The sequence below is a fragment of the Sitophilus oryzae genome, unplaced genomic scaffold (assembly GCF_002938485.1).
Source record: "Sitophilus oryzae breed Bouriz unplaced genomic scaffold, Soryzae_2.0 scaffold_806_pilon_pilon, whole genome shotgun sequence".
Lineage (NCBI taxonomy): Eukaryota > Metazoa > Arthropoda > Insecta > Coleoptera > Curculionidae > Sitophilus > Sitophilus oryzae.
Genome location: NW_022147424.1, coordinates 718140 through 740159, shown reverse-complemented (window position 1 = coordinate 740159; position 22020 = coordinate 718140). Strand labels below are relative to the sequence as shown.

Genomic DNA, 22020 nt, shown 5'->3' with positions numbered 1-22020 from the left:
TATGATTTTTATAAATAAATATTTCAGTTTTCCTTATTTTTTAAAATATTTCATATATTTCCAATATTTCCATATATTTCCAATGTTGCAGGAAATATTTCCGGAAATATAGGAAATTATATATTATATTTATATAATTATATATTTTTGGAAATTTTACATCACTATTTCTATGTAATTTGATAAATAAATAAAGCTGTCTCTTTAGTTGTCAGTTTTGAGTCAATATTTTTTAATTCTCTGTCGTGTCGATTGCTGATTGAATTGGAGCCAGAAATGGCTCAAAACGAAATAAGTAAATTACCAACAGATATTCAGGCTGAGGCGACAAGCGCCATATTCAAACTACTTATGAAAATGAATACAAAAATTTTGAAAAATGGAAGCAATTAAAAAACGTGCGAGAAGAAATAAAGTTTTTAACCTATCCTCGCTGTTAAAGTATCATTTAATCTACCCTTGCGGTTCGTTAAAGTACTATTTTATCTACTATTTTTGATAGATATAAAGCAATTTTAACAGTTGCTATGGAAAAAAGGATTATACTAGATCCGTATATGATCCGTATTATAGCACATCTTTAGACGACTTCTTTATTTTTAAGATTTTGATGGTCAAACATCAACAAAGTATTCCTTATGTTTGGACTAAATTTTCTCGAAAATAAAGACATCATTTAAAATTCCGTTACAAGTTACAATACGAAAATAGATTGAAGTTTTATGATTACTGTGATATATAATTTAGATGGGTTTTAACAAATTGCTCGCTATTTTATGGCAAATTCTGAAGCTCTGCAAACCTTAATCCAGTCTTAATCAAAGCACGTGTTTTTGGAATTTTGTGTGTAGCTTAACAGGACAGGATCGGGCCCTAAGCCTTATGCAGGTTTCTGAAACTTATACTAATATATAAAATCCTTAAGTGACTGACATACTGATTAATCACGATCCTGCTCAAACCACTCAACGTAAGAAGCTCAATTTTGGCATACAGGTTGATTCTAGGGTGTAGAGGTTCGATAAGAAGGGATTTTTCGAAATTCCAGTTCCAAAAGGGTAAAACCACCCGTCAAATATTACAATATTTTTTATTTAAAAAACGGTCAAGTTTCCGAAAAACGCTTAAACACGTATATTTTATTTTGTTTTTTTACATATTTTAAGATTTTTTAAAAATGTATACAGGGTGTTTCGAAAAATCTGGTCATTGATTAATCACGATCCTGCTTAAAGCGCTTGACGTAAAAAGCTGATTTTTGGAAAACAGATTGACGTTAGGGTGTAGAGGTTCGATAAGAAGGGATTTTTCGAAACTCGAATTCTAAGGGGGTGAAACTATCCCTCAAATATTAAAATATTTTTTATTTAAAACCCAGTGAGTTTTTCGGAAAAACTCTTAAACACGTATATTTTATTTTGTTGTTTTACATATTTTAAGATCTTTTATAAAGTTATACAGGGTGTTTCATAAAATATGACCATTAAGTAATCACGATTTTGCTTAAACTGCTTGACGTTTAAAGCTGATTTTTGGCAAACGGATTGACTGTGGGTTGTAGAGCTTCGATAAGGAGGGGTTTCTCGAATCTCAAATTCCAAGAGGGTGAAAACGCCCCTCAAATATTACAATATTTGTTATTTAAAAAACGGTTATTCTTTCGGGAAAACGCTTGAACAAGCGTAATTAATTTGGTTTTTTTACATATTTTCAATTTTTTTAAAAATCATACAGGGTGTTCCAAAAAGTTAGGTAATTTCTTAACCACGATTCTGCTTAAACTGCTTGACGTAAAAAGCTTATTTTTGGCAAACGGATTTTTCGAAAGTCAAATTCCAACGAGATGAAACTAACCCTCAAATATTACTAAGTTATATAACAATATCGCTATATTGTTTTTTCTCATGCTGACATAAATGTGAGAAAATTTTATCCAGTTTGTATGTTAATGGAAATTCTTGCTTTGCTTTATCATCACCATTACAAATGATTAATTCGACGCGAACAAAGTCGCTGGTACACGCTAGTATAATATATATATTTCCTTCGGCCATACACCCGCTTTACCCGATCCCTGAGAGCGAACCGAAAGAACAGCGTAATAGACTCTTAACGCAGAACTCGAGAACCTGGAAAACTCCATCCGTAACCTGGAATGGGAATCCACCAACCCCCCCTCCCGGTCTAAGACACTCAAGAAATATTCTCAGAACTTACGACCGAGAAAAATCAAAGATTTTCCTTGATTTAAGTGAGAACAATCTTCGGGTTATCACGGGGTTTTTAACAGGACACTGCCTCCTCAACGAATACCTCAGTAGATTGAAGCTAAGAAACAACGGCGAATGCAGATTCTATGAGGAAAATGGGAAAACACCAGAACACCTTATCCTGAGTGCGCTAATACAACAACGATTCGTGATACTGATATCGGAGATAGAGAACTAACCTCTCTAAAACCATCCCAGATACTGGGTTTTGTCAGAGCCCGAATATATATTTTTTTTTGATTCTCGTTGTACTACCAAAGTCTATATACTACTTTCTATAAAATCAATCTATAGAGGGTGCTACAAATTCGAGGTACGAGCATTGGTATCTCGGAAACCGTAATAGATACGAAGACGGTTAAACTGACTCTTCCTTCTTTATTCATTTTTGAATCCGTTTGCTTAATCCGCAAGCACATATCTGCTATTCCCGAAAGGCCATCTCATAACTATCCACTTAGGAATGCAGAGCACGATCTTTATCTGCCAACCCCGAGCTCAGAACTAGTTAAAGGTTCAATACTGTACAATGCCAAAAAAATGTACAATCATCTGCCTTTGAATATCAAGTCGCTTTCATTCTTTTCCGCATTTCGCAAAGCTCTAAAATCATACCTACTGGAGAGAGCCCGATATGCGGTAAACGACTTTTTTGTTGATGTTTAATTATGAACAATTTTGAATTTTAAAATTTTGATCATCTCACACACTGGTCAAAGGTCAAGTATTTAATATTTTATAACTTTAAAATTATATCTATTTACTGCGTACTGTTCTAAAATTGTCCATGTATATTCTTTTTGTAATTTTAAAGACTTAAATTTTTTTTTTTTTTTGAATTGTATTATTTGTATTGTGTATTTTTTGTTTGTATTTTTTTGTGATTTTGTTGTTTGTGAGTGCTTTGTCGATGAAGCTGTTTTGGCTTTTTGTACAATAAAGCGTTGTTTTTGTTGTTTTTAAATTAGGGCCTTGGGATGTTCACCAAGATGCCATCAAAAAAGTTTTAAAAATGTCATGGATTTCTGAGTTTTTCAGAAGAAACGTTTTTTTTTTTGAAAATCAATTTTATTTTTTCCTGTCGTCACTTTTTAGAAAATCAAAAAACTAATTGCACATTCTCATAAGCACTTTATTAGGGCTATCTGAGAGTATTTTTAGATTTTCAAATTAGCTGATAATTTGTGAGATACAGAGGCCAACTTAATTTTTTTAAATACGTTCCTGCATTTTTTATTTCAGTTTTTGAAATAACTCGGTCTCCTGAGTACAACGATATGCACATTTTATACGTTATTTTGTTTTGGGTACCAACAAAAACTATTTAATTATTATTTAAAATAATTTCAAGTCCGACTCTGGTTTTTTAAATTATTTAATCTGATTATATCCATCGTAACAATATTGATCAGCGCTAATTAACATTGAATAAGGAAAATCGAGCCAATTAAAAGATTCAAATAAATAATATCCGGGTCAGCAATTAAAGATATTATTTTTAACTTGTTTTATTGTGAATTTCAAATCTCACTGTACGACCTAATAATACGCATAATATTAGTCGTAGTTTTATAAATAAATCAACTGTAATGCCCTACATGTTTGAAAGGGTTACCACCCTCCCTATTCCACAAATTTATTATTCGTTCAATTTTATTTATAATTCTTTGAACATATCTTTTTATACTTCCGAATCCATTTGGTACTCTTTATTGTAAACATTGAAAAATATTGATTTCACTTTTACAAATGACGTCAAGTAATGCCACCCGCCGCCCCTTGGCGACAGATCCAAGAACCTCGCTGGCCATTATACTGCTCTTGCATTTCCAATCCATCTTCCGGCAAAATGATTTGATTGTTTATATTATATTTATATTATTTATTTTATATTTTTTATTTAATGTTTTACCCCACATCATTGTTAAGTTTGAAGGTTTATCAATATTAAAAAAAAACAGAGCCGGACTTCACATTTGAAGAGTTCATACAAAAACTGAAATAAAAAATTCAGGTCCGTATTTAAGAAAAATACGTCGTCCTCTGTATCTCACAAATTATTAGCTAATTTGAAAATCTAAAAATACTGGCTATGAGAATGTGCAATTAGTTTTTTGATTTTCTAAAAAGTAACGACAGGAAAAAATAAAATTGATTTTGAAAAAATCCTTGAAATTCTTTAACTTTTTTATGGCATCTTGGTGAACATCCCAAAGCCCTACTTTGCCCCAATTTAACCATCTAAGTACCTATTACGGTTACCGAGATACCAATGCTCGTACCTCGAATTTGTAGCACCCTGTATATACGTCATTATTTTGTAGTGCATTGCTTTGTTATTATTTATTATATTTCTATTTAACGCATGTGACTAACAAAGACGATATGTTACTTAAACAAACCAAAATAATAAAATAAAACTAAACTAAAACAACCTTAAGTTTTCTTTAACTGTGCTCATTAGATTCACCTTGCCCTCACTTCATTTCATAACAAATAATTAAACATTCGAACCATCGCAAAGGTTATACTATATATTATTTGTTGTAAAATGTAGCTCAAAATAGTCATCAGGGATTTAACTATTTAACATTGATCAGCGATATTTTTTTATTGCACTTGATTAGAAATACCTACACATACATTTTTGCATTCAACTATGTTATCAATGCGAAATATGTGAGTAGTTATCAATACTAAGTATTAATGCCATTTCAACCGAGGCTGCAAGTAAATTTTTAATTTTAAGGACTTCGTGATTTAGATAGAAATAAAATTAAAAATTAAAATGAATTTTTGCCAGTTGGCATTTTCAATATGAAGGATTTTAGTCAAATTTCAGTCGATTGAAGGACTGAAGGATTTTTTATCCAAAAAGAAGGACAATACGAAGGTTCCTGCGATAAATTTTACATTGGTGAAACATCTAGACCCTTAAATATTAGAATTAAAGAACATAAGATTATTAAAGAAAGGGAGATTTTCACAAATCTAAGATTTGTCGGCATTCATGGGACACCGGGCACAAAATAAATTTCAACAACGCCAAAACTATAATGAAAGAAGCGATAGCCTCTAAAAGAAAAATAAAAGAGGCGTTTTTAATACAATCTAATAAAAATAAATGTATTGCTCATGCATCTCTAGATATTAGTAATGTATGGCAATCGCTTCTTTGATTTTAAAGAACATAATATAAATAAACATAACATACGTAAAAATTAAAAACAAATTAAAAATAATCAAACAGAGAGTTTGAGTCATTTTGGTTTTACCTTATTAAATAATTGTTATCAGGTAAAAATAAAATGTTAATAGCGTAACCATTTCATCCTGGGGGGAGTCTGAGGGGGGCCTGGGTTTAAACCCAGGGGGGCCTGGGCTATTTAAAATGTAGAATAATTTTAAAAGACACATTTTTTGAACAAAACCTTTACATGAATTACCCTATCAATAAATTTCATAGACTTGGAGACTTAGAAGTACCTACAAATTTTCTAAAAAAATTAACATATTCTTTGAACACAGCAAAATAATCTTAACTAAACAAAACTAGAAAACCTCATTTTTACTACATCACAAGCAATTAAAAATTAATCCGTAGCGAAGAGTCATAATTCAAGATTTCTCTGAGGGTGCCCAGCAGTACCAGGGGGGGGGCGGCACCCCCGGGCACCCCTGTATTTACGCAAATATTTTAAAAAGTTTTTTTTTCTTTATTCTTTGTATTTTTTTTTGCGCTTCCGACGACGGAAAGAGATAAACTTTCTGAAACGTTAAGCATTTTTTTCTTTGTTAGGCAAATTTGTATAACTGTAAACATAACTTCTGACAAGCAGTGTCCGTTTAGGTTTAATGCCAGAAGTGTTTACAAAAAATAACTATTTTATTTTGTAGATTTTCTTGCAGTGCAGTGGCAAAATACCCATAAAGGATTTTATGGAGAGACTATATTAGTTATAACTCGTCATAACTCAAGAAAGGGAAACACACTCTACATTCTACATAAAGTAGTTTCTAAATTAATTTTGTTAAACACAGGGTGTTTCAATCTTTCGCCGAAATAACGAATAATAAAAACAATTAAATATCCTTGATTCAGCCTGATGTACAGGGTGTCCCATTTTAGTTGAAATCATACGGTATCTCCGTTATTAGTGAAGATAGAAGGATGCGGTTTGCACAAACCTGTTCCACTTTTTTGTCAAACGAAAGATGCTGTAAATAAAATTTTCATAGCTTTCTTTGTTTCTGAGCTACAGGGTCTTTTTAAAAATTTTGCAATTTGGAACACCCCCCGTATCTCTGTTATTGCGAAAGGTATCGAGTAGGTGAAAACTGTTTATTGTAGAACTTTTTACGGAGAATACAGTGGCGTAGTCTGTTATTCTACGAAAATAATATTTTCGAAGATATGAACTAAAGTTATGTTTTTTTTAAATGGAACACCCTGTATATTTATAAATTATATGATTTAGCTTGCCATAAGCTTCTCAAAAATATATATCACTCTATATTTATTTTTACTATTCATTGCAATATTTAAAAGTTTTTATTAAAAGATCATATTTATTAGTAGGCCATGATTGATAATAAAAGAAAATGTTGTAAATTATTAAAAGTATACTGATATCTGTCTCTTGTTTTATTTTAGGGGCCACTAATAATTTTTTTATATATTAGGAAAACTTAACTCTCTACCGCTATTTGTAAATCTTGGAAGCTATCTTATTGGAACTTTTAAATATCCCTTTAGCTAATTTACGTGAAATATAGTTTCAGCAAGATGGGACTCCCCCTCACAACTTAACTTACAACGAAAATATTAGAATTTTGCTAAATTATTATTTCTCAAATCAATGAATTGGAACCAATATGATGACCTCCCTGATTCCCGGATTTGTCCGTTCTCGATTTCTGATTTTAGGGATTTTTGAAATATGAAATATATCGTGGCAACTAATACAATGTCGAACACCTGGAAAATGCTTTAATAATGCAAGCTTTTAGATATTTGCAAACCCCATTACATTATAATAAATTCCGTTATAAAAAAGAGAAAAATATATTCAGAGGTTCAGTGGTAACAATCCAAAAGTAAAATATATTAATCCCAAATAAAATTTTAATATGTGTATGTCTATTTTAGTAAATACCATTTTGATTTTGTTATTTATCACGGCCTACTAATAAGAAAATGATATATTTTAAATATTGCAGTAAATATTGAAAATAAATATAAAGTGATATATATATTTGAGAAGCTCATAGCAAAGCGGATCATATGACTTATATACAGGGTGTTCCATTTGAAAAAACCTAACTTTAGTTCATATTTTCAAAAATATTTTTTCCGTAGAAAAACAGACTACACCACTGTATTCTACGTATAAAGTTCTATAAGAATCAGTTTTCACCTTCTCGATATCATACACAATAACGGAGATACGGGGGCTGTCCCAAATTGCAAAATTTTGAAAAAGACTCTGTAGCTCAGAAACGAAGAGCGCTATGAAAATTTTGTTTACGGCATCTTCCGTTTGACAAAAAAGTGGGACAGGTTTGTGCAAACCGCACCCTTCTAACTTCACTAGTAACGGAGATACCCTATGATTTCAACTGAAATGGGACACCCTGTATATTGTAAAAAAATATTTTTATTTTATAAAAAATATTTTTTAAAAAATATTGAAGTGATATTATTTCAAGACAGAATCCTAACGTAGATTAAGTAGTAGTTTTGCTTTTTTATACTTACATCAAGGACAGTATTAAACCTTCACAACAATTAAGTATGTACTTTTATAAGATCTAAGCACTAAACACCCGAAAAGTTTCTAATAAAATAGTCTGTATAGTATATAAACCACAAACAACAATCTACCATTAATTGTTAACACGTATTTTTATATTATTACGTATAGATTGATTATACATAAATATATTGCAACACCTAGTCAACACACACCTTCACTCAGTTATAATTAAAGAAAGAAACAAGAAATCCTTAGAAAAATAAAATCAATATCGATACGAATTTCTAAAGTGTAACAAATATGCAAAATGATATAGCATTTTACCACCATCAAAAAAAATCATTTGATTCCTCAATATACTCATTAATTAAAAATAAATTTAATTAAAAGTCCTTTATAATATTGATTCTAAAATTAATAACTAATATATAACTAAAAATAATAACTAAGATTTGAATTAAAATATTTATATTTTGATTTATAAATATAATTATTATTATACAGGGTGCTACAAATTCGAGGTACGAGCCATGGGCGCCGGAAGAATGAAATTTAGGAAGGTAAAAATGAATAAAAAATTGACATTTTTGGTAATTATTGGGAAAACTGGAAATCGTCCGATGTTCACCAAAATTGGTATACACCCTATTTTGAAGTCGTAGATTACGAATCTGAACTTTTTTCTTGGCGGTCTCTTACCGTTTTTCAGAAAAACGGAAAATAATTTCAATATCGAATTTTTCTTAATTTCTCATATTTTTAAGGTTTTCTAGCACATATTTTGTTAGGTATTCAATAATCAATAATGTTTTTGCTATTTTCTGTTACTTTTTTAACCAATTCTATGCATAATAGAGGAAAATTTGCTAAAATAAATTTGTAAACAATCTGAAAATGTTAGGTTATAGCTTTGTTCGGGTTCTTGTTATTACCGATTCTGAACCGTCCAAGAACTCTGCAGCCCATGCGCAAATGAAATAATGTCTTCATATTTTCTTCTGCGTATACGCATCACAGTTCTAGGACGGTTCAGATTCGGTAATAAGAGAAACCCGAAGTAAGCTTACATGTTTCTGGCATTTAAAGCAACGCTGCCAATGCTAAACCTAAATTTAGCGTGTTTTTTTCGCTCATTCTCGAATTACGAAAGGCGGTCGCCAGAAGAACGGCTCCTTCCCATAACTGATATTTTACCAACGAGATCTGACTATTTATACCACGAAGTTGCACGAAAAGTTTTGATTGCATTGGTTACAACTTCATGTAGAGGGTGTTAATCTTTTGTTGTTATATTATATCAAAAAAGATTAACCCCTCCGCAAAGAAGTTAAAACCAATGCAATCAAAACTCTTCCGCGTAATTTTGTGGATATAGGTGTATATTTAATTATTGTCGATCTCATAATAGGTAATTTATTTAAAATCCCTAATCACCCGAAAAAATAGAAAATATGGCAACGTTGTAAATTTTCAAATTTCTAGATTAGGTCTAGAATATATTTGTCTCTCTTATTACATAGGATAGAGAAAGAAGGATATATCAAATGTCAAACTTCCATCTGGTCTCAATTTTCTTTGCTATTTTGTAGTATCTGTGCTATTTTGTTAAGAAAAGTGTTTTTCAGTAAAATGTTGGACATTTTTCTATCCCCAATCAAGTGTGGCTTTTAGATAAACTTTTAGATAATATAATGAAAACATAGTGAAATTATTACTTTATAGGGCCGAAAGAAAGAAAAATTCAACGTTGAAATAATTTTCCGTTTTTCTGAAAAACGGTAAGAAACCGCCAAGAAAAAAGTAGATACGTAATCTACGACCTCAAAATAGTGTGTATACCAATTTTGGTGAAAATCGGACGATTTCCAGTTTTCCCAATAATTACCACATTTTTTATTATTTTACAGGTAACACCTAAAAATTTCATAATAATAATTTTTTTTTTACAGATGGATGTAATGATGGAAGATAGCTTTTATTTTTATTGTTTCAGTGATCCAGAGAGGGTGGGCAAATGCCCCCTCTTACCCCCCCTGTTCGGCGCCCATGGTACGAGCATTGGTATCTCGGTAACCGTAATAAATACGAACATAGTTAAATTGGGGCAAAGTTGCGCCTTTAGGATGTTCACCAAGATGCCATCAAAAAAGTTTTAAAAATTTAAAGGATTGCTGAGTTTCTTGGAAAAAAACGATTTTTTTGAAAATCAATTTTATTTTTTCCTGTCGTTACTTTTTAGAACATCAAAAAACTAATTGCACATTCTCATAGCCACTTTATTAGAATTATCTGATGGTATTTTTATATTTTCAAATTAGCCGATAATTTGTGAGATACAGAGGTCAACTTAATTTTTTAAATACGGTCCTGCATTTTTTATTTCAGGTTTTGAAAGAACTCGGTCTCCTGAGTACAATGATATGCCACACTTGATACTTTTTTTTTTGTTTTGGGTACCTTAACAATAACAAAACTATTTAATTGTTATTTAAAATAATTTTAAATCCGGCTCTGGTTTTTTAATTTCTTTAATCTGATTATATTCATCACAACAATATTGATCAGCGCTAATTCAGATGATAATCAGATGATATAGTGTGTAAACAAATAATAAAGAAAATAAATGTTAATAATAAAAACTCTTAAGGACCATTATTTTTGTTTATTCTTAGCTTTTAACTTTATTATAATTATTTCTCTAACCACTGACTTATTTTGGAGCTACATTATTTAATAAAATGAACTATTACAGTTAAGACACTTAAAGTCACTTAAAATAAAAAATATCTTAACCTTTTGCAAAATTTCTCAAAACATAACTTTAACAGTAAAAATAGAGTTCCTTCAAAAATACACAGAAACACAAAAACAAAAAAAACACATTTTTTAAAAGTTTCTTTAATAAAAAAATAAATATTACTGTTCCAATATATCCCTACGACAAGCAGTACTACCTTACTAAACGAGATGTATAAAAATAGCAACCCGAAACGAAAAAAAAAGGATCTTACCAGTTGAAGTTGTTCTTGTTTTGCAACGGTACGACCATCAGGAGCATCCCCGCAGTATGATCCCGGTACCACTACCACTGTAAGCCCGACAAACCAACAGTACTCTACAGCGAAATAAGCACGCGATTCGATCTGGTTTTGGCCACCTACTGACTCAAGTACCGCGTGTGCTATCACACCACCGAAGTAGGTACTCACCGTCTCTTTGGTACTATCGGCCACAACCGCGCTCAACTTAAGAAACAGAAGAGGTGGATTTCGAATTGTCGTTATTATGTATTGAAGTAAAATGTAAAAATATTAGTCACTGTCTTATTGCTATGATTTCACTGCCTCATTAATCAAATCATGGGTCTGGTAAACATTAAGTACCTCAGAATTACGCAATTTTTATTTTTTTAGTCGAAAGCTCTATTAACAGTTTAAAAGAAAAAAATCCTTGGATGAAGCACTTTTGAACCAAAAGAAAAATAATTTAAAAGTGTCTAAAATCCTAACCAATCTATCACAGTAAATTATTAAAATATAAAAACCACAGCTTAACACCCTCCATACATTAGCGTAACTACAGGGGAGGTTAGGGGGTGCCGTGCCCCCCCCCAGGTACTGCTGGGCACCCCCCAGAGGAATCCTGAATTATGACTCTTGGCTACGTATTAGTTTTTATTTGTTTGTGATGCAGTAAAAATGACGTTTTCTAGTTTTGTTTAGTTAATATTATTTTGTTGTGTTCAAAAAATGTGTTAATTTTTATTTTTTTAGAAAATTTGTGGGTATTTAAGTAATCTACGGGAACACGGGTTGATAACCAAGTCTATGAATTTATTGATAGAGAAATTCATGTAAACGTTTTATTCAAAAAATATGTTTTTTTAAATTATTTTTCATTAAAAAAAACAAAAGCCCTAGGCCACCCCCAGGGCCACCCCAGGATAAATTATTGTTAGTTACGCTAATGCCTCCACAAAGAAAAGCTAACCAAAACAACCCAAATCCTAACCAATCTAATAATATTTTTGCAAAATCACAGTTAATTATTAAGATATAAAAACCAGCAACACCCTCCACAAAGAAAGCTAACCAAAGCAACCCAAATGCTAAAAAAAATGTATGATTCAACAATTTTTTTGTCTTAATATGCTCTATTTACAGTAATCTTTCTCAGAAAACAAAGAAAAGTGTGAAGTTCCGAGGTACCTAAAGTTTACTAGAACCCAAATCATTTTTAGTATTTTCTATTTGTGTTTCTTTGTTTTTTTTTGGTACCAGTAGGAGCCGTAGGAGAATATGTTAGGACTAACTTTAACCAACGCTCTAACGTTGTGATTTTGCGTCACCCTATACCGGGGGTTTCTCGAAACGCTGGCTCACCCCTATAAGTATTTTATTTTTTCAGTTAAAAATCGAGATTTGGTATGTTAGTATCTATACTAATATATAAAATCCTTAAGTGACTGACTCACTGATTAATCACGATCCTGCTCAAACCACTCAACGGAAGAAGCTCAATTTTGGCATACAGGTTGATTCTAGGGTATAGAGGTTCGATAAGAAGGGATTGTTCGAAATTCCAGTTCCAAGGGGGTGAAACCACCCTTCAAATATTACAATATTTTTTATTTAAAAAACGGTCAAGTTTCCGAAAAAAAAACGCTTAAACACAGGAAGTGACCGAAAACAATTGATTATATACGTCAATCAATCCTAATTTATGTCATATACTAAAATACCAAAACTTATTTTTTTATCTGAAAAAATAAAAAAGGTTTTTACCCAGACATGTCCCATGGTTTTCCCCGACGAAATATACTTTCAACCTTATTGGATATTTACCCCACCGCCCATCACTGGTTACTATGTTTGTCTTGAAGGAAATGAAATAAGGTCTTCGTTAATTATTTCAAAATTGTTAGACGTTTGGTAAGACTTTATTAAAAAATGCTAAACTACAATATCGCAACGGCTGAGTTGTTCGAAGGCGGCTATTACATTCGTCATGGTTTCCTTCACATTTCGTTTGTTTTAAATAAAAGCCAGTTTAGAGTTATTCATTGATTAGAATTCGAATCGTCCGAAAACAATTTTTTCCTTGATTTACGTAAGAACAATCTTCGGATTGTCCACAGGGTTTCTAACAGGACACTGTCTCCTCAACGAACACCTCAGTAGATTGAAGCTAAGAAACAACGGCGAATGCAGATTTTTTGTGGTCCATCTGATGTCCATCCTTCTTGCCAGGTATCATGCCCATGATGATATCTATTACCTGGATCTTTTGTCGTATCCACTCTACTCTTTTACGGTCTTTCCTGGTTATTCCCAGCAAATTTCGTTCCATTGAGCGTTGTGCGACCTGCAGTTTCCTTATAATGTCCACTTTACGTGTCCAGGTTTCAGGTTTTACATGAACAATGATGATGTTTTCTGTACCCTTCTGCAAAAAGACTGCCTGTTTTCAGTCATTTTACAAAATGCCAAAAATCGAGGACAGTCAGATTAAAAAATGACATTACCCGGTTAATCTCGAGAATAACACACAACAAAACATGCAATAAAACCATGATACAAAGAATACAAGATATGATATTGCGCAGCATTGCGCAGGTTGGTCACTACGTCACAGGTGATAAACGGCACCATTGGTCGGCAAGCTCTGCGCGCCAATTTCAAATTGTCAAACAGATTATGTCATCTGTGAAATTTGTTTTTTTTTTGTCAAATGTCAAGCTCGATGTCAAAACATAACTTTTGGGGTTATGTCCTAGGTCTTCCCTATTTTAGGTGTCTTTTTTATTAATATGAATATTTTTTATATGGCATATGACGTCACAGATGGTATGCGCAAACTTAAGGAAATTGGAGCCGCTATCGATCATACCTTGTTTTCTTTGTACCATGCAACAAAACAACCAAAAACATAACCTAACCCAAACATTAACATGTTAATGTCGACATTAACCGGACATCGAACTTTAACCGTAACATATACACAAAACCAACTTGAATCCTATTTCATAAATTTTAATTATAAATAACATAATTTTAAATAAAAAATATATTATAATAAAACCCTAATATTAATATGTTATTTAATTATTATACTCTGTAATTCGATTCTTTGTATAGGGCTGCTTCTTCGTGGAACTTTGCTTTTTTTAGAATAAAATGAATTTAGATCTCTATAATAATCATCCTGAACCATACTCTATTTAACAGAATTATCAAATTTTGTGCCGTTATTTCCAAATTTTGAAAGAGAAGTTCAAGAAATGTCGTTGGATAAATTTAGGTTAGTTATACAAATCCCGCGTAAAATGTTTTGTGCAATCTGACTAATTTTCATTAGGCATTAGACATTTCAAAGCGACTGAAAACAGATATCTAGGCTCTTTGTAAAATATCCTTCTATTATTAAAAACGCCGTCGTTTTATAGTATGCCTAGTCTTTTTGCAAAGTGCCGAGTTATTCGATACGCCTGCAACATATACATAGGAAAAGTAACTAATTACACACAATAACATATACATATTTGCTAGGATTTCCCAAGTCCTTTTACCGGCGTATTACTTAAGTATTTCAACTGTTATTCCGTCGTTTCTTGCTGCCTTTCCATTTTTTATATCTTGGAGCCCTCACGAGAACTTCTGGGGCGTCGTCTTGTGGTAGGGGCAGTCTTTCGTCTTCATGTATATCTATCGCTTTATATATTTAAATAAAAATGTTTATTTATCTAAATAGAGCGACCAACGAGCCGCTAAATCAAGGTAGACAATGGAAAATTACCTTGGGTATGTACGCGAGAGGTAGACTTCGTTTTGTACACAGTATGGGACTATAAGAATGCATGATAGGTTCTTAGAGTCCATTGCGCTGAACTGTTCGGGTCGCTCTCAGGGGTCGGGTATAAAATACGGGTAATATATATTATATTTCAGAAATCTGCCTAAAGCTTAGCCCGATCCTGTCGTGTTAAGCCACATCCAAAATTCAAAACACAGGTGCTTTGATTAAGGTTTGCAGAGCTTCAGCATTTGCCATAAAAAAGCGAACAATTTGTTCCAAAACCATATAAATTATATATCACTGTAATCACAAAATTTCAATCTATTTCCGTATTGTAAGGGAAATTTAAATTATGGCTTTATTTTCGAGAAAATTTAGTCCAAACATAAGAAATATTTTGTTGATGTTTGACCATCAAAATCTTAAAAATAAAGAAGTCCCAAGTAGCATTGTCACGACTTGCGACCACATGTTTACTAAACACAACGTTGGATTAGTTACAAAAAATAGTTAGCTCCCTACCTTGGGTATTAAAATAAATTTAAACGTTTTTATAACGTTGTGCCGACGTTGGACTAGTACTACAGCAAAGTAGAAGCTTCTGCGACGTCGAATAAACGTTGTCTTGTAACCTTTTTTGCTTAAGTGATCTTTAGGTGATTCGGACAACGTAGTTACAACGTTGGACAATATAGAGTTTTCCGACGTCACTTTCAGGACCGTTGGTAGGACGTCGAGTCACTACCTTTTTGCAACTGTATTGAACCATAACCTTAAATCTTAAATTTTCACTTCATTGTTCTGTTCAGTCAGACAGTTCAGTGCTGTTTTTGTTTTTATAAAAAAAAACTTAATTGAAATGGGACATAAGAAAGGTACATATAAAACTAAATTTAAATATACATCGACATATATTACCGATAGTTTATCCACTCCGTCGTTTATTTAGATTATAGAGGGCGGCACAAGCTAGACTCTAGGATGACTAAATTAGGCAATCTTGCGACTAGTATACTACCTGTTAAGGCCGAACTGCGACTTTATTAGTCCAGTATGCGACTACTTGAACTACTCCATCTTAATCTCCAAAACAACAAAGTGAAAGCCGCCATGTTGTTAAATAAGAAAATGTTTCCTTCCTAAAATAGCAATTCCTGCTTTTTGAATACATTAACTTGAAATATTTGACCCTAAAAAACACGCGAAAACATTTTATTAAAAAAAAATTCAAGAAAATTTTTAAAGCTTCTTTAATTTTAAGGCCCATTAGTATTTTTCAAAGTAGAAACAATACATTTATCAATAAAGTTGTTTGCGTTTAACTGTTTTGCCTTGGGTAACGAGTTACAGGGTCGGTTAAAGTGTTTCAATAATTATGATCTTCAAACATCCTCCACACTTAAATACTTTTGTTTTGTTTTCCTTCACTGCCATCTGACATATGTCTCTAACTAAATCATAAAAATAATATTTTTACTATAATTATCCCAATTTAGGATAAAACGGAACTTAGACGCCATATTAGTTTTGTATTTCTGTGAATTAGGATTTTAAACAACATTGCAGTTTGTACTAAATTAGGCTTCTAATCAACGTCGGTATCCAACGTCGTTTCGACCCAAAAATTATTCTCCAAACTAGTGCAGACTAGGGTTGGCACGAGGTTGTGCCGACGTTGCGCCCCGACGCGACGTTTGGTCGCGTGACACAACGTTGTCCCGACGTCCAAATGCTGCTTGGGGTTGTTTAAAAATGTGCTACAATACGGATATAGTATAATCCTTTATCTTTAATTTCCTTCTTCATTTGTGTAAAAATACCTAGCCAGTTAAATGCCGAACGCTTATTTTGCTACTTTTTTGGACTACTGAAATGGACTCTTAACTAAATAAATCTGTTACAAAGAAATATAGAGGTGCAATTTAAAACATAAAACAAATTCAAAACTAAATTGCACTTTTATTAATCAAAAAACAAGACAGAAAAAACTGTAAACATTCATGTTATCACAATTCCTTTTATAAATCTTCAATAGAACAACAAAAACAACTCTATGTGATATATATTTTCAATCAATAACAGTAAATGTTCCTAAAGAATAATCAACCAATTACAACGATATTCCACACTTTTTTTTATAATCTAAACTAAAAAGATTCGATGAACTATAGAACCTTAAAACTAATATGGCAAAAATATAATACTATACAATGAGGTAAAAAATAATTGAAAAAATACTTCGTTGTAACAGAACAAAAAAAAATTGCAATGAACGCAAAAATAGGCACAAAGATAATAGTACGAGAGTTAGCAACGTCGGAAAAACAAGTATTTTAAAACGTCTAGCTCTTTGATATATATTTTACTATGCTCTCTAGAACAGCATGCGGCCCGTCTGGCTGCTGGTTAACGTTGCGTTCCCTACTGCGCATTGAAAGAAGATCCTATATTTTTTTTAGTCCTTTAAATTCTAGTATTGAATATAAATCGAAGACGTCTCCATAGCGCAGTGCGTAGAGTTTCCGACCACGAACCGACGATTCTGAGTTCGAATCCGGGTCAGGGCAAAGACTTTTTTATTTTATTTTCTTTTATATTCTGATTGTAAAGTATTAAATATATTTTTTTTAATTAACAGAATTATTTACCGTGAAATGGGGTGACTTTACCTCTTGGGGTGACTTTTCCAAATTCCGTCCGAAAATATGTTAGACGTAGCCGTAGCCACTACTTGAAAAGAACGCGTTATGTGTTATCGGTAAATTATGGGTGGAGGCGTCCCACGTCTCGGAACGTCGCTAAACGCTTGCCGTCAGTTGCGATGTAGCGTTTACAGTGCTGTGAAGCCAAATCTGTTTTAAAGCCTATTTTGTGCGTTTCAAACTTAGTTTAGTTAACCACGCTATATTGAGAATTGTGAAGTTCGTTATAATGTGGGGCGATGACATTTTACGTAATTATGCTGCTTTTTAAATGGAGATTGGCTTTTGAGTCTGTCAATAAGGCAAGAGACACCCCATATAACTTTGCCCATCGTTTTTACTTTTTATATATATATTTGTTTAATAAACAAAAAAGCGTATTATTCTTGTGTTGTCTTTATTACCACTTATAGCATAGACCATGCGCATTTGAGAAAATACAACAATTTTGATAATAAACACGATTTAAGATTCAGATCACCCCATTTAATACTTTAGTATCAGGAAAAACAAAATAAAAATAAAAAAGTTTTTTTAAAAAACTTTTTGCATTGACCCGGATTCGAACTCTTAATCATCGGTTCGCACTGCGCTATGGAGACGTGTTCGATTTATATTCAGTACACGAATTTATAGGATAGAGGTAATAAAAAATATACTTCTTCGATGCATTTCTGGCAATTTGGCAGCAGACGAGCCTGCTCTTCCAGAGAGCATAGTAAAAGATATCAGAGCCAGACGTCATAAAATACTTTCTCGAAAACATTTCTAGCTCTTAGACTATAACTTTTAAAGGGAAATTATGACTTTACCTTTGAGCATATACAGGTGAACCAGCTTGTATTCGGAAGACTCAGGAGGAAATGCAGATAAAGTACTGCCTTATAATGTATGTCCTAGTAGCAGTTTCAATACAGAGATTGTACATTTCATTTTTATTTCGATTTTTTTCCAAAAATAATTTCTGAGTAACGTAATATTTGGATGAAAATTGGTGTCATATAGTTTGATATGAAATTTGTGTGATATTTGTAAGAGGGCGCTACCTACATGTGTGTTTTTAACGTTTCGAAGAGTAATAACTTTTTTGTCAGTACCATTTTCCCCTATCTGCAAAAATAAAAAAAAAATTTTCTTATTTTTTTTACGTAAAGAATGTCTCTTGGTAAAAATCTCTACGAACAATCGTTTTCATGTCATTATTGACTAAAAATAAGCACATGTTGAAAGATAGTTATTGGACTAAAGAATTGGAAAAAATTTTATTTTTTAAATTATCATAAAAAATTTTTTTTCAAATAATAAAGACTTAAGTATTTTCATTTTTAAATTAAAAAAAAAAAAAAAAAAAAAATAATTTTCTAAAACTCGTGCCCGAGAAAGCATCAGGAGAATCAGCTTTGGGCTCAGTCAGAGCAAAAGGCTTCCCACCTAAATTTGAAAAAAATATTAATCCAACATGGGCATTTTTGAAGCAATTTTCAGTACATTTAAGTTCAAACTTTTTCAACTGTCAAAAAATTTCCACTAAAGTTCGTGGCGCCTCAGCGATCGCATGTTATTGGTTGAAATTGAAATTGGCTTCGAAAATGACGACACAAATATTTCAAAATTTATGATTTCCATTTCTATTAACTATTTGGTCAACATGGTTTTGTGTCAATATTGACGGGTATTGATAATTTCGACCTTGCTCGTAGCGATTTTATTAAGAAATCTTTTAAAGCACGTCGTAAATGTATATTTTTTTTTTTTACTTGTGTGGTTTTTATGGTACGGACGAAAAGTTATTTTTCTTCAAACCAGTTAAAAATGCGTAGGTGGCGCCCTCGGTAGGAGTCACAGTGACATCAAAATCGAATTTCTCTCATATCAAAAAACTCCCGAACACCAATTTTCATCCAAGCTTATTGATGTTACTTCAGAAGGTATTTGGAAAAAATCAAAAATGAAACTTCTACACCCTCTTACTCCCAAACTAAGCGTTTAGGACTTACGGTATAAGGAGAACTTTACTTATTTGTGCAGGAATATGCCGCTGGTTTTCCAGACCGAGACCACCAGCATACTCATCACTTGGCTTCGATAATCAAAGTATACCGAGAGTGGGTTGACACGGTGTACTTACATACTGCCATACAACTTAGTTGATAACTGCAGAGATGATGAGCAAAACTGCACCAATCGCATTGAAGCGACTATAAATGTGTTAGTGGATACAGTGTGTTTAACTGCGATCACTTTGCTAATGCCTAGATCAGTTTTTTCAGCTATTTTTAGCTGCTGTCGATTTGGATGGAATGATATAGACGAGGTATTGCCTGTACTTGAGATTTTAGCATCATTTTTTGATGTAATATCTGAAAGCAATGAATGATGATATGATTTAAGAAAATTTGAGTCTGTCTCGAAAAACGAGTCAGGGTAGATTTCAACCTTTGAATAAAAACGTGGACGCGCGTTTCGCTAACCATGTTAGCATCGTTAGCATCAATCAACAGATAATTAAAAACTCAAGTTTTAGTTTTTAATCATCTGCTGATGATGCTAACATGGTTAGCGAAACGCGCGTCCCGTGTAAAAGTGTTTTGGTGTATTGTGGTGATTTAATGTTTTATTTTGCTGTGTTAACACCAAAGGTTCCAACCCCCAACTGTAATCTATTACGGTTACCGAGATACCAATGCTCGTACCCCGAATTTGTAGCACCCTGTATTCCTGTATATACATACCTAGAGAATTCATTGGCTTCTTTTCTGGCTGTTTAGGTGCTTTCCCTGTGTTGTTAGTGGTTGATTGAGTATGTTTTTCTCGTTGGGAAATTATATTTTCTGAGAGAATAATCGAATTAGACGCTCTCAATTTTGCAGTCAGTGCCTTGTGTTTTTGTTCTTTACTTTGAGCCGATTTATTTTTGTAAGCATCTGAAACAATAATAAAAATAATAAATAAAGTAAATACGCTCCCTAGCAAAAAATTATGCCACCATAATATTCCGATTTTTAACCAAATTTTATGTTTTATAACTTTAATATTTTTTATCATATATTATATAAAATCTTTGATTGATTCATGTTTGTTTTTTTTATATATTTGTACACCTACCTAGAGGTTTCATTGATTTATTTTGTCTCAAATTAGATGCTCTTTCAGCGTCAGTACCACTTGACTTGGCGCTATATCCCTGATGAGATGTCTTCTCCGAAACACCTAGAGGAGGAACAATACCCTGAGACTTCGTGGATTTATTTTCTCCGAAATTAGATCCTCTTTCAGTGTCGGTACCGCTTGACTTCGCGCTATATCCCTGATGAGATGTCTTCTCTGAAGCACCTAGAGGAGGAACAATACCTAGAGATTTCGTGGATTTATTTTCTCCATAATTAGATGCTCTCTCAGTGTCGGTACCACTTGACTTGGCGCTATATCCCTGATGAGATGTCTTCTCTGAAGCACCTAGAGGAGGAGCAAAACCTAGAGATTTCGTGGATTTATTTTCTCCGAAATTAGATGCTCTTTCAGTGTCGGTACCATTTGACTTGGCGCTATATCCGTGATAAGATTTCTTCTCTGAAGCACCTAGAGAAGGAACAATATCTAGAGATTTCGTGGATTTATTTTCTCCCAAATTAGATGCTCTTTCAGCATCAGTACCACTTGACTTGGCGCTATATCCCTGATTAGATGTCTTCTCTGAAGCACCTAGAGAAGCAGCAAAACCTAGAGATTTCGTGGATTTATTTTCTTCGAAATTAGATGCTCTCTCAGTATCGGTACCACTTGACTTGGCGCCATATCCCTGATGAGATGTCTTCTCTGAAGCACCTAGAGAATGAACAATACCAAGAGATTTCGTGGATTTATTTTCTCCGAAATTAGATGCTCTTTCAGCATCAGTACCACTTGACTTCGCGCTATATCCCTGATGAGATGTCTTCTCTGAAGCACCTAGAGAAGGAACAATACCTAGAGATTTCGTGGAATTATTTTCTCCGAAATTAGATGATCTCTCAGTGTCGGTACCACTTGACTTGGCGCTATATCCCTGATGAGATTTCTTCTCTGAAGCACCTAGAAGAGGAACAATATCTAGAGATTTCGTGGATTTATTTTCTCCGAAATTAGATGCTCTTTCAACATCAGTACCACTTGACTTGGCACTATATCCGTGATGAGACGTCTTCTCTGAAGCTCTTAAAGGATGAGTAGCAATATTCTTTTGTTCTTTGAATTTATCTTTTTCGTGTTTATATTCACCTGAAACTGTACGAAATACTTTCTAAATTGGGCAAATCAATTATACAGGGTGGTCCGAAATGTATTCCGGAAACTTCGACATCATGTTTTGCTGATAAAAATAAGTAAAAAAGTTGCGAAAAAATGATGATAAAACAGTTTTTGTTGAACTTTTGACACAAAAACATTTCAAATTTATGATTTCAATCTAATAACTATTTAGTCAACATGTTGAACTTATGTCAATGATGACCGGTATTG

At 32.7% G+C, this 22020-nt stretch overlaps 2 protein-coding genes across 2 annotated transcripts in view; both read right to left on the bottom strand.

Annotated features, from left to right (window-relative positions):
* LOC115888704 (scavenger receptor class B member 1) overlaps positions 1-11203 on the bottom strand; it is a 165561-nt gene extending 154358 nt beyond the window's left edge. The window contains exon 1 of the mRNA XM_030908503.1: positions 11038-11203. The gene's annotated coding sequence lies outside the window, so the exon portion shown is untranslated. The remainder of the gene's footprint in view (positions 1-11037) is intronic.
* Positions 11204-19647: 8444 nt separating this feature from the next.
* Positions 19648-22020, bottom strand: part of LOC115888676 — a 15221-nt gene continuing 12848 nt past the window's right edge. The window contains exons 7-10 of the mRNA XM_030908456.1: positions 21547-21802; positions 20629-21489; positions 20256-20447; positions 19648-19883 (exon numbers count right to left, since the gene is read on the bottom strand). Of these exons, the coding sequence (XP_030764316.1) occupies positions 19648-19883; positions 20256-20447; positions 20629-21489; positions 21547-21802 (1545 nt within the window). The remainder of the gene's footprint in view (positions 19884-20255; positions 20448-20628; positions 21490-21546; positions 21803-22020) is intronic.